Below are 13,663 nucleotides of genomic sequence, written 5' to 3' on the forward strand. Positions count from 1 at the left end.
CTGCGTCCTGCAGCCTAAACCTTCTCACCAAAATGACCCCAGTTTCCCCCTTCTGTTCATCACATCATAGGACAGCGCCCTCAACTCCAGCTGAATCCTATGGAACCCACCCCACAATATAAGCTGGGCAGGGAGCAGCCGCAAAATAATTATTCAGTCCCTACTGCATCCTTTCCCCTTTCAGGCTTTTTACACCTTGTTAATTTTCAGTGTACCTGTCAGAATTTCTGTCTCCTGCGTTGGACTGCAATTGACCAACAGATTCCAAAGTTATTGAAGGTATAGTGGAAAACTGGAAAGCAGACTAACATAGCAAGAACAAATAATAAGAGAAAAAGGATCTTAAAATAGCAAATGTACACATGTCTGCAGTTACTGATGCTGAATAACAATGCTGGTGTAGGAGCATATGGTCTTAAAATAACTGAGAATAAATTCAGCTAGAAATAAGACAAAGGCTCTTAGCTATCCTTGATGTTCTTGAGCAGCCTTGTTGTAGGAGTAGTGAGAGCAAACCATCTACACCACTTTTCAGTGAAGTTTAATTCATTTATGAATGGGATTATACAGTGTCTGCTTGCAGAAAAAAAGAAAAAAGAAAAAATCTGCTAAGTGTCTGGAAACACGATGACTTCTCTAGCCCCGTGTTCCTGCCTGTAATCTGTGACCCTCTGAGAGCAAAATAAAGCGTCCCAGATCTTTCAGACCCCTCCAAAGATTATGCCTGGTTGAGGGAATCCTTTTAATGTTAGTCGAGGTCTTTACAGTTTGAACTTTACTGCCCAGATGGGCAGTAAAAAGAGGATCTCAGAAAAAAATGGCTTTTGCTTTAATCCCAAAATGCTGGCAGGTGGGTGGCTCTCAAGTCATCCTCCTCGCTTGTTTTCAGGCAGACTTGCTGTTAAACTAACTCTATATATGTATGCAAGAAACCGCTCAGCACAGTTGGTCAATCATCCAAAAATGAGGACAACAGCACAGAGACTCAGGCTGGCTTGTAGGTCAGCCACCTGATTATAGGATTTTCCCATCACAGAGGTAGATAAAAGCTTTTGCAACACCAGGACTGACGCACTAATTGTGCTGTAAGATCCGATGAGCCCACAGGGGTATTTTACAGCTCCAGCTTTGTGTTGACATGATGTCATGTTCTTTGGCATGTCTGGAAAGGTGGACCCAAGCAAAGTCCTATGGATGGGTAGGGAAATCTGGAATTAAAGCTGAATCCATTCTGTGGGAATAGAGTAGATCTTGCAGGCAGCTGCACCCTTCTCTATTTTATTTCTTAATTTTTAGATGTGTAATAAATTTTCCCTGTTTCCAGAAGTATCTTGTGTGGAGCTTCAGGTAGGCTTCAAAGGAGGAGGTGCTAAGAGGGAATGGAGACATACAAGTCTCTGGCATGCCCTGCCTTTTCTCGCTTTCTTGCCTGCCTCACTTTTCCTCTTCCCAGATCCCAGCGGGGGTCTGTAGCTGGGAGGGTTGATGAAGCTTTCCAGTAGCTGAGCGGCCAGTTGCCCTGAGGCAGCCATGCATCCGTGCAAAGCTCAGCTGTGTCCCTGGCACGCAGGGCAGCTGCTCCCCACAGACCTGCTCTGGCCCACTGATGTCCAGCAGTGTCTGCCTGCCCACGGGCACAGCTGAGCTCTGTGGCCATGATCGCAGGTGAGACCTGCCTAGCACCCAGGACTAAATAATTCACCCTTCTTGTACGCGTGCAGCTGGAGAGGGTCCTGTGGGCTCAGTCACACCAGGATCTCGGGGATCCTGCCCGTGCAGGAGGGCAACAAAACCTCTGGCCACAACACCCCTAAAAAAGCCCACTGACCCCCTCCCCCTCCATGTATGCGGCAGCCCCTTTTGTCAGGCAAGGGCTTTTAGAGGGGGTGGGAGGAGGGTCTCTGGGGACATTGTGGGGCTCCACCTGGGGACAAGCGGCAAGGCATCTGGGCCCCAGGGGCCAAGGGGGAGCACTGGAGGCTGCTGGCGCGTTGCTCTCGACTCCCAGGCACGCTGGTGAAGAGAGCGTTGCAGAGCAGCTGCTGCTGTTACAGCTCTCCCGCCAGCTCCACTCCTGCCGATACCATTCCTACCTCCAGGATTTTTCCCTGACTCACAGCATCACCATCCAAAAGTCTCCCTGGAGGAAGGTATCTGCCTGCTGGTTTGTCTCTTTATCCTTTGCCTCATCCGCGGGAGAAAGGAGAGAAAAAGCCATAAGCAATCAACTCTCCTGCTGCTTTTTCCTTTTTTTATCTCCCCTCTCCTGCTCCCTTCCTGTTGTCAAGGGGGGTAAAATCCCCTTTCGGAAGGAGCTTTCCCAGGTCCATGCACAGACAGCAGCAAATTGGAAGAGGTGAGCAGGCGGCAGAAGATGTGAGAGCTGGAAGGGCTGTGCCGTGGGAGTGGTCCTTGCTTTGTGTGCAAGCGAGGCAGTGAGTGTGCAGCCTCCCACTCTGGGTGCATCTTTTTTTGGATGCTGTGCAGTTCCCTGTGTGAAATGCTTTTTTGGTTAAAAGAGGAAGAGATGTCACATCAGGAGCTCACCCAGCGACTGACTACAGTTATCACCCATGTGGGTAAGACATCTTTATTTTTCTTCTCATTACATTTGTGTAGATTTGGGGGCACTATTCCCCCAGGAGGTGCTGATGCTCTGTACAGGCGGGAAGCCTTTGTGTGACAATATCACACCTGTGCGTGACATAGGAGCCATCAGCAGATTGCAAACCCATGGCTTTGGGCAATTAGACAGCCTTTTATTGATGGTGTGGTTTGTTTTTCAAACATGCAGTTCTCCGAAAAGCAGAAACAATAAGAGCAGAGAGTGTCCTAGCTGTGAACTGATCTGTGTAAAATACGCAAGCATAGTCCTTGCAGGGAGGTGGCAGAGAAAAGGGCATGGTGGAAGGATGCTAGAGCAACAGCAGTGCTCATGTGCTTTGCTTTTGCTTGTGATACCGGAATAGCAGCCCATTCTCAGAGAGTCTTTTTTGTTGCCATTGCTGTTTCAAGGGTTCTGGAAGGTGCTAGTATGGGATCCCAAAAGCTCTTCTCCATGTCAGGCTTGATTTTACTGTTTGCTGACCTTCAGATGCTAGTGAATACAGGTAAGGCCCTATACTATGCACTGCCATCCTTGTAAGTTGAAGCTGGCTACCCACTTGCTGACACTGGTGACCAAACTACAAGGAACCAAATAACCTGAAACTAGCAAGACAGTACGAGATGCTGGTGATTAAAATATCAACTGAGAAAAGCTTTTGGGACCCTTTTTTGTTACATACAATTGAGTTAAAACAGATTGTGGCTGTGGTGCATCATGTAGAGAGAGTATTTTCAGTTGAATTGCATGGGAGCAAATTTTATAGCTGTCATTCTTTATAAGGGATTGTGTGTTGTGAATGCCAAAGATGTTGTACGGGATCTTGAAATGCATTTGCCATTGACTTTGCTCAATCTGTATATGAAACAGTGTGACCAAAATGTGGTTTTTGGAGAATATATAATTAAGATTTTAGACCAAAATTCTTCTTGGGTTTGATATTAGCTGTGGCACCTGAACTAAGTTTTAAGAAAGCAAATGCAATCAGTAGCTTGCCTAAAGAAATAGCACAAAAGCAGACTTAAACTGAATAAAATACTTAGGGCCAGGTCCCATCTCTCCAAGCTCTTCTCCAGGGTCACTCTTGGTGCTCCTGGTAGCCTCAGCAGGGGCTTGGTGTGGGAGAGAGGGTATGATTGCCAGGAGAGCGTGCAGCCTCTGCCTCTTTGACCCAGTGATGCCAACACGAGTTGCTGTGCAATTGTACAAATTCAGATTGACACAGTGTCACATGAATTCACATTTTTATTATGAGGATTTGGGATTCAGTATGAGGCACATTTAATTTTTTTAGGAGGAGTATTTCAGTGGAACCAAAGGGATTTGTGCATCTCCTGGTTTTCCTGGTAGACTCAATACAGGTCCCTTCCATCCATATTGAGGACGCTCCTTGATGTCAGGAGGGATTTGTTAGAGGTAACATAGCATTATGTTAGCATTTAGCAATGTAGGAAATCATTCTGGACACTAGAAAGATGTTAATGAACCTTTCCACTGTTCCCTGACAAATGGCAAGGTTTCTGGGTCGTGTGGCTGAGGCTAGAGGGTCTCATGGGTTTCCTGGAGGTCAACCAGCAGGTCAGTCCTAGGGAGAGGAATGACGCTCACAGATCTTGGGTTTTTTCCATTTCACAGTGAGGCAAGAGCCTTGTTCCTCAGCTTTCAACAGGGAAGGATAATCCCACCATTTTCCCAGCCATTCAAGACCTAGAAATCAGACCCTACTTGTGGAGTCTGCCTGCCTTTTTGTAGACGGTGCTCATTTTTTATCAAATCATGTAACTAGAATAAACAGCTGTACAAAACCGGAAGCAAGTAATGTTAAAAAAATTGTTGTTGGTTGAAGGAAGAACATTTCTTCCAAACCCACTGATGATGCACCATGTTTATGAATCACACCTTGTACCATGAGTTGCCTTAGCTGAATCAGCAGTAGCTTATTGAAACAGTAATTCCTGGGCAGCTGCAGGGTTCTCTTGAAAGCTCAGTGGGAATCTTTGCAGCTCAAACAAGTGAAAGGGCTCTCATCCGTAGCAAACTGAGGGGATCCCTCGCTGTGAACATACTTTATAGCGTTTACTGTTTTTACAGCATCTATCACCCTCATGTTACCTCTTGGACTGATGGCATTCAACCTGTCTAGAATGTAGCCAACTCTTGGTTGGGAGCACAGCTTTCAGCTCACCCAGTAGCAGGAGGGAAGCAACTTATTCACGAAATTTGCAAAAAAGCCAAACAAGAACTTTATGGGAGCATTAAAAAGAAAGACCTTTATATTTGCAATAAAACCTTTATGGGATCATTTTGGTCTGTGTGAAGTAGATGACACACCAGTTTATTTTTAATGTGTCAATAGGAGTGTCACAAACATATTTAATTGCCTGGAGCTCAACTTATCTGTCCTGGGCAGAAGTTTTGATCCCTCGTTAGCTGACTCATGTTGTGTTAGACTCTTGATGCGCTTGTAAAAAAAGCCTCTTATCCTGCTACAGACTTCATACATATAGCTACCTGCTTCACCCAGGTTAAAACCAGAGCATTGAAGTTATCTACCTACTCCACAGCAGCTATTTTAACTTGGTACTTTTCTAGTGCCATGCACCCTGCCCTGTAGCACATCTTTACACAGTGTATAACGATAGAGGACCAAATGAGACCTCTTAAATAGCCCTGTGCTCCCTCAGCCCCTCTGGGATTGTTCCTGATTGCCCTGGTGTGGGTGAGGTAATGGAGCCACCACAGGTGTCTAGGACAGGAGTAGTTTGTGAATGCTAGCAGGCTTTCTGCTTGCTATCCAAGATGTAGCACAAAATGTTATCCAATCTTGTCACCAAAGCTGCGTCAAGATTCTTTTTTTAATTTAACCTACTTTCATTAAAATTGGTTGTTGGGAGGTGTTGGGGAAACACTCATGTCTTTTGAAAAAAGCGTGTCCTTTGGGTAGGTGGGCAAGTGGCAGCTCTTCTGTGATGGGGAGGGAAGAAGCTTTGCTAGGTGACATGCCTGGCGCTGACAGCAGGATTGTTCGCATGTGGGAATGGTACGGCTCTTCCAGCCTGTGAAGCCCACCAGAATATGCGTTTGTGCACTTGCTACCCACCCACACTTGGCAGTTGGTTCCCAGAAGTCTGATGCCGGCTTTGCTATGTGTGGGCAATATGCTGGGCACAGTTACGCACACAAGCACCTCCACCCAGTGCTGCATTTTCTGCAGGTTTTTATTCTTAAAATGATTTTATAATAAGATGGAGTGCCAGAACTGATGTCAGCTGTCTCAAAAGGAAACAGCAGAGCTTGGCTCCTCTCTGTTACCAGTAAAGTATTCCACAGCACATTAGAGGCAGGATTTTCTTAGCGACTCCCCTTAACTTCCAATTAAGTTGTAATTGCTCCTCACATCTTCAATTGACAGCCGGGTCCAGATGAGCTGTCTGGCAGCATCCATGGTAGGGGAGGCACTGATGTAAAGTTGCAGAAAGCAGTACATTGCACAAATGATATATACAAGAAAAAACCCATACTTTCATGTCAGCTTTCATCTGGTTTTACACACTCTTATTTGCCCTGTCTCCCATTTTATGAATAGAAAAAAGAATTTAAGCAACTTGATGGAGATCAAAAGGAAAGTCAGTGGCAGAACTTGGTTTAGGATGGACATCTCAGGACTTATACGATCACTTAAAATTCCTGTCTGTTAACTATGGTGGGTCAATTCCTACCACTCTTGGCTTAACCACCAGCTCTGAGGAGCGGTGTAAAACATCTGTGTATGTGAAGAGAGGCTGTGCTACAATTTGGGGCAGGAAGCGAAGGCTGATACTGCATCCACCTGACTGCGTGAGAGGAATTTGGGTCAGCAGAATGGAATAACCCGAGCTGGCACTTGTCCGACGCCAATGGCTTAGCATCACAAGTCACAGAATCTGTTTTATGCTGCAAAGCCACAAATAATCTAATGTGTCACAGCTGGATAGACGATTGCAATGTTTCTGATCTGGGTCTGTGTACAGCAAGGACACTCAAAAGAGATTTTTTAAGAAATTAGCTTTCAAGGTACCATATCAAATAGGCCTTCTGCTACTTATATGCAAAGGCTTAAATTAGGGCAATGGAAATTCACCTGCCTGCAACAGAAAATTCATCCCTTTGTTTTAGAGCATTCATGCATTTCAGGAACATTTTTCGAACCACTGATTCTACAGCTCTGTCCTAATTTCAGTTTTCTGGTGAGCAGCTAGGGGCGACTGGTCTTTTCCACTGACACAGCACACCAGGTTTCCTTACCCAAAAGTAAGATACAAGCATGGGATATGCATCTATCGCTGCGTTCCCAGTGAAACAGGACAATAGAAAACTGCAGAAATGTGTTTGCTAAATTTGCTTGGGATCTCATGCTAACGAAAAGTGGTAGTTTGGAGTTCCTTTCTCCATTAACCTACTTCTATTAAAAAATTGACCTTCTGTGATCATGTTATCTGCATCTTTCTCTCTGTACCCCAATAAAGCTTTTGGCCAATTTTGACCAAATTTAGTGAAGTGACAAAGGTAAAAAAATATTAAGTTCATGCGAAATATGAAAATAGTGACTGAAGAGAAGAGAAAGATGCAATTAGTGAAGAAAAGGCTAATAAGCTCATTCTGTTAGACCTCAGAGAATCCACATGGGAAAGCGGAACAGGGGAAAGAAGCAGTAATAACAATTTATATTTTTTAGTTTTGGAGCTTAAACAAGCTACTTGTTTACATTTTTGTTCCTAGATTGTGGTTATTAATTTTACCCCATTCTATATGGCTTATTCTGTGCAGCTGTTTCACTGGGAGCTGTTTAATAATTTAAAAGTGTTTTGCTAATGCTGCAAAGTTTGTGCCTATAAAAAGTGCAAATCAAGCTTTCACAGAAATCCATGAAAAATGTGCAGACGTGTCTAGTGCACGCTCCAAAATGTAGAATATTACAAGTAGCGCATCGTACTTGTTTGAAGCCCACATTCTAACCTGGTTTGTTGTGGCATGATCAGAAATAAAGACCATAAGAAATTGTTATGAGTTGGGGATCCAAGACATTAGTTTGTCTCAAGGCAAAATATTTATGTGATAGTTTGGCCTTGTGTTTAAGGAGACAGAGGTGACTAAAGAGCTTCCCAGAACCAGCAGAAACAGTAGCATGCACTAAGGCTGCTTCTGTTTCAGGAAAGAACAGCTCAGAGGTGTTTCTCTTCTACATTCCGTCTTTTACTTTAGCTGAATACTTTTTCCTATGGGATGTGACTCTGGCTCCGCCACCCTTAACAGAATTCAAGAGAAAGTTAGAAAAATCCTGCAATATCCAGGTGTGTTACCATTGATCATTTCTTTTACAGCAGCATGCAGTAAGCAGAGCAATGCAGAGCCCCACAGAACTGAAAAGCTGCTTACAGCCCTACCTATTTTCTCATTTATTGATATACTCCCCAAAGCTGGCTGTTAAACCCTGAGCTATCATTCTCAAGCCACTAAGAGACCAAGACGAGGGGGAGAAAAGGGAATAGGAGTAGTTACCATCTACCATCTCCTTGCTGCAGGGTTTTCACACTTTCTACTTACGCATTTTGTGCTGGCAGCTGTTGGAGACAGGGTACTGGGCTGGATGGCGCTGAGGTGCGATCCATTCTGTCAGTCTGCAGGCCAGGTCACTGTCTGTTTCGAAAGCCTCCAAATTGCTGCTGTTAAATCCAATGCTACAGCAGTCTCCCTCTGCCCTTTACTTTCCAGCCTACCTCAGTAGTGGCTTGTAGGTGTTTGTTTCTTGGAGTGAATGCATGGAGGAGTGTTTGACACACAAGGAAATCATTAAAGGAAAGTCAGGTGGCAGGCTCCCAGTTTTGCTGTTAGTACTGGTGGTGCCCATGGTCCCTTCCACAGCTGTGCAAGCTGGGCACCGGGTCCTGTGCATCCTTAGGAAGCTCTGCTGGGCTCTGTAGTTTGTCTGTTGGTGCCTGGAAACTAGTTGGGACTCAGACGAATTGTTCTAAGCAGTGTGTTTCAGTTGCAAGCAAGTCTATGTGTCTGCTGCTGGAGTCAGCTCTTCTCATGGCTTTCCTGAACCCACCTCTGTCTCAGAACTGTATTTCAGACAGTTTTAATACAGCAGAAAGGAGGAACTACCAATTTGCAGAGCAGGCATTTGCGAACAGTATGTGGTGGTTTTCTCGGGGTGGGGTGGGGTTTTTGGGGGGGGCAGGGAGGGAGGTTGGTTATTAAATAATAATTTAAAAAAAAAGAATAATTAGATAGTTTAGGCCACAAGCAGGAGGAAAATGACTTCTTGCAGCACCATTCAATGAGTTAGTCAGACTGTGGCAATTCCCCCTCTCCTCTTCAACACTCCAGAGCAAGCCCAGGGCTACCTGGAAGGAGGCGGCAGGAGGGACTCTCCAGGGGAAAGCAAGCGTAGGAGTTTTCCTCCTGTGGGAGGTCTCTGGGTCAGGCACAATGAAAGCTGCTGGTGCTGACAGAAGTCATCGCTTGCTAGCAGGGCAGGCAGTTGCAACCATTCTGCACTGCTAGGTCCCAAGATTAAAAAGCAAATAGGGCCAAAAGGAGGTAGAGAGGAGCCCCTGTCTGTTCCCGTCTCCGTGGTAGAATGAAGCTCAGATGGCCTCAGTGGAAATTAAACTGAGCTGACATCTATCACAATTCCTGGCAGCTTGTTAAATACAATGGCCTTTTTCCACCTCTTGCCTCATCTTTTATTTAATTCCTTTTCTCGCCTTCCATATGGTACCTGAATCCAAGAGATCCTCTGAGAGGACATCTCCCTAGGGGAAAGAGGTTCAGCACTTGCGAAGGTACTTGCAGCACCAGACCATCTCAGTGAGTAGAGAATAAGCTAAGCAGTTTCATTGCTGTTACTCCTTTCTCCCTTCTTCTGCACCATGTTTGAGGCCTCTCTTAGTCCCCGAGGAATGACTCAGCATTCAATCTAGGATGAATCTTTCTGGATGAGACTTGGATGACTGCTAAAATAATTTTGACAGCACGCTGTCTGGTACCTGATACTAGCCCCTTTTGTGTATTTTCTCCTGTTTTTCAGTGCTGGGCTTGTGTTCAAGAGTTTGGGAGAAGATAAACCGCAAATGCTTTGTGTTAATGCTTACGTGTTGTAGCCCACTGACTGAGCTCCTTGTACCTCACTGTAGAGTTCAGCGCAATAACATCTGGATTTCCCCAGGTGGTCAGCGACTGGGAGAAATCTGCATTCTCTACAAAGCTGCCTGCTCCTGTTTGCATAAGAAAATGCTGGAGAATGATGTGAAAGGGATAACATGGCACATGGTGCGTTATTAGTCAGTCAGCTTCAGTGACTCACACTAACCAGTGCAGCAGACATGGCCAGAATTGAAACTGAGGAATGAGGGAGACAGGGTGAAGAAACAGCCAACTCTTACATGCATAGATGGAAAAACATCACTTGTAAATACCTTAAGTGATCTGTAAATCATGGCACGGAGGGAGGTACTGCTCTGAGAGCAGAAACGCTGTAAAGAAAAGCTTGTGAGCTTAGTGGAAGAAAGGATAGCAGGCTCCACTTTGGCATAGGGACAGATGTGTAGGGGACAATCAGGTTGAGAACACGGTATCTTCAAGCTCCACTGTCATGTAAGCACAACATAGATAACATCTCTGAGTCCAAAGACATAACTCCCTCTGAGGAACGACTGAGCTGGAAGAGCGCCATGTCCAGCATGTGAACTCAGACTGGTCTAAGTCTGAAGCAACAACATTTACTCAAGGGTGAAATACATTACATTTGTACCCACCTCCTTCTTGTCATTTGCAGTGCAGCATTACAGAGGGCTGATGCCTTTTCAGCAGAGGCCTGCAAGTAATTCAGCATTAATGAATAGTCCTGTCTCCTGTTTTCTATTAAAATATTATTTGCTGTGTAGTAGGGAATGAAGCACTGAACTGAGACAGACAATCCCCAGCTGCAGTGAACCCTAGGATTTCGTTTACAAAGCTGCTGTGTTCTGTCTCCATCTTTTCCAGCCATTGGAGGGACCTGACAGTACGGAACCATATCCCAGACAATATGGCCAAAAGAAAGAGGCTACCAGGATCAAAAATCCATGCTGTCATGAAATGGTTGTCTATTTTGTTTACCAGAACAACACGCACACAATGGCTCAAAAACAGCTTTGCACCTGCTGTGCACTGTATTTGGAGTGTTCTTGAAAATGCATTGTTCCGAAATCACTGCTGTCATGAAATTTGAGTCCTGAGTCCTTTAGGCAGTCAAGAGCTAAACAAGCACAGCCAAAGCACCGATTCTCCATGCCTTCATAGAGATGCACTGCCACTCATTTTGGTATCATTACCCTGCCTGCCTCAAAGATTGATCGCACCCATGGTTTGGCTCCGGTATAAGGTATTACCATCTAGTGCCCTCCTGATTTGAGGACACAGGGGCTTGTTTGGCACCTCAAGGCAGCCAGCCCAGCCCCTCCCTCGCATTGGCAGAGCTTCCCTGATTCCAGAGCTACACGAATTTAACAGAGATGGAGTTCTCCGAGGACTCCATTGCAGTAAGTGCAGGACTATTACAGTGAATGCAAAGCTGACTCTCTGGAAGCTTAAACAGAGATACAAAGATCCTTTTTGGGATGTTAGTCCAGCTTTTGATTTTAAAAGTCACTGATTCCTGACCTGGATTACTCAAGCATGGGAGTAAAGGTTAAATTTCTGCAGAAGCCAAAATCCTTTGAAACATTGCAAAGAGGTGATGGGAAGTGATCTCTCATCAATATTACAACAAAGTGGCTCTGATCCAGAAAGGTGCAAAGAGCTCCTTATTTCTGTGTGAATAAATGGGAAACTGCTGGCACTCAGCACTCTGCAGGACCAGATATTTTTGTCTGAGGGTACTCAGCTGTAGCTGACCCAGCTGTAGCCCCTGCTGCAAGCAGGTTGAAGAGGCAGCGCAGTGCAGGCACTGCCTTGGGAGCGGAGACTTATGACCTACTGTCAGAATTGCCCTGAGTTCACCTGGGGATCTTGGGTCAGCTCCTGTAAAAGCTCGAGGAAAGCCGAGCTGAGAGGATCGTGCGTCAGATGCCCCACATCCCTGAGTACAGGCTATAATCGCTGTGCTTTCGGTTACCTCCATCTGTGTCTCAAAGATCTTGGATGAAAACCAGCAGCTCTTATCCTGAGACTGTTCATGCAGCCACCTGTATCACCTAATATGTGAGCACCCCAATGGTACTACAGCAGGGCTGTCATAGTGTCAATCCATATATTAACACCGTATGTTACAGTCCCTGTATTAACACCGTATGTTACAGACTTTGCATGAGAAAGGCTGGATCTGCCACTTGCGCAGTGCAGGCTGTTGCCTAGGGCAACGAGATATGAGGGGCTGCAAACCATTTAGCTATTGCTTTCTCTGCATGACTGTGAGCTGTGTGATTTCCAGTTTCCCTTGGGCAATGAATTCTCTACAGCTGGCCCTGGATACAAGAGCAGTTATCTGCAGTTCCAAGACATAAATACAAGCCAAACAATGCTAATGTACAGCATTTTGGTCTGCCTGGCAACAGCTGCTGACAGGATCTGACTCTTCTCGTTCAATACATACCTTGAGGTCCAGAGATTTTATAGGAGTTACTCCCAGTTAACACTGGAGAACCACTTCAGGATACCTGGAACGTGGAGAGGTGAAGAAAATCTAAAACCAGAGATGGTATCTTCCAGTATTTCAGGAGAGTGATTGTTGCCTTTAAATTCCAAGGCCTTTAAAGTGGCAGCCATATTTTAATTATACATACGTAGAGGATTAGCCCACAGTTACTGGCATCTCCAGTTATTATGATTGCAGTATCTATGGTTTAGTTAAGGCTTTCTGAGGATGTGCAAGTGCTGACGGACAGGTACTGGGGGAAAGAACTACAGCAAACACATGTAGCTCTAGTAACTGATAACTAGAAATGAGATCATTTGGATGTGTGAAGTTTGGATATGTTGTCTGTGGATTGTCTACGTTACAACCGTAACACTTCAAATGCATTCTTTCTGGTATGGAGTTCATATTCTAACAGAGTTGCTGTGGCTAGAGTTACTGTCAGGAGAGCTTGCCTTCTGTTATCAATCAGTAATCCTTTGCCTAACAGAGGATGACTATAAATATTTCCCCCTTTTGAGTCTGAAGTTCACTGTTACCCATTACACTTTGGTTCACAGGTCTCTGAAGCCAAGGCTTAATTTCTGAAGTAATCAATATTGGTGTTTGCAGCATAAAAGCCAGAGCTGATGACATACTTAGGAGCCATACTATTGATCTTGCAATATTCAGAGGAAAGGTTATTTCAAACAGAAACAGCTATGGCCTTAGTATAGCCTTGAGCTGTAATCAGGTGCATAACTGATCAGAAAGCTCCCAGCAATTACATACCAGTGGTTGGTGCAGGAAGGTTGCTGCGATAATCTGGTTAACCCAGTTTGTGAAAACAAAATTTGTAATTTTTTAAAAGAGAGACTCAAAGCTACTCTCACCATTTCATCTGTCTCCGATATTTGCACTGTTATCAATGCCTAGTATCTTTTCCCCTTCCACATTGCAGAAGCCAGGAGAGGCTTCACAGCAGACTTTGAAGTCACAGTTCAGTTTGAGGTAAAGTTTTTTGTAGCTCATTAAAATCCTCCTTTCTGGCTTTGTTTTCAGCTAGGGGAGAATGCAGTTTCAGCAACGTGCAATTGTCATTTTGGGTCATGTTGAATTACACTCTGGCTATACAGCAGGACTTTGTGCATGGTTGTATCTTGAATGGGAAAAGAAAGCTAGCAGCCAAATGCACTGTGAGGAGCAGTATTGCTTGAACAGAAGCAGAGGGGAGTTTGTCAGTGGTACTCTGTGCCCATTCTACCCCGGCAACTGCAATGGCAGCTCTGTACAGGCCACACGCTGCCTGTCCCACTCTTCCGTCAGAGCTGGGGTGCCACCACCATGCGAGGTTCCCCCAGTCCAGCCACGGGAAGGCAGCAAGAGGGAACACAAGCAGTCGTCCCCTGCGTCCTCCTCTG

The 13,663-nt window shown here is 45.2% G+C and overlaps 1 protein-coding gene across 1 annotated transcript in view; it reads left to right on the top strand.

Moving 5' to 3' along the window:
- The first annotated feature begins 2,160 nt into the window (after nt 1–2,160).
- MCF2L2 (MCF.2 cell line derived transforming sequence-like 2) overlaps nt 2,161–13,663 on the top strand; it is a 182,457-nt gene continuing 170,954 nt past the window's right edge. Inside the window, exon 1 of the mRNA XM_087738487.1 lies at nt 2,161–2,579. Coding sequence (XP_087594613.1) covers nt 2,477–2,579 — 103 coding nt within the window. The 5' untranslated portion in view covers nt 2,161–2,476. The remainder of the gene's footprint in view (nt 2,580–13,663) is intronic.

Source organism: Nipponia nippon, unplaced genomic scaffold (assembly GCF_047370975.1).
Source record: "Nipponia nippon isolate SJK-2023a ecotype South Korea unplaced genomic scaffold, ASM4737097v1 scaffold_7, whole genome shotgun sequence".
Lineage (NCBI taxonomy): Eukaryota > Metazoa > Chordata > Aves > Pelecaniformes > Threskiornithidae > Nipponia > Nipponia nippon.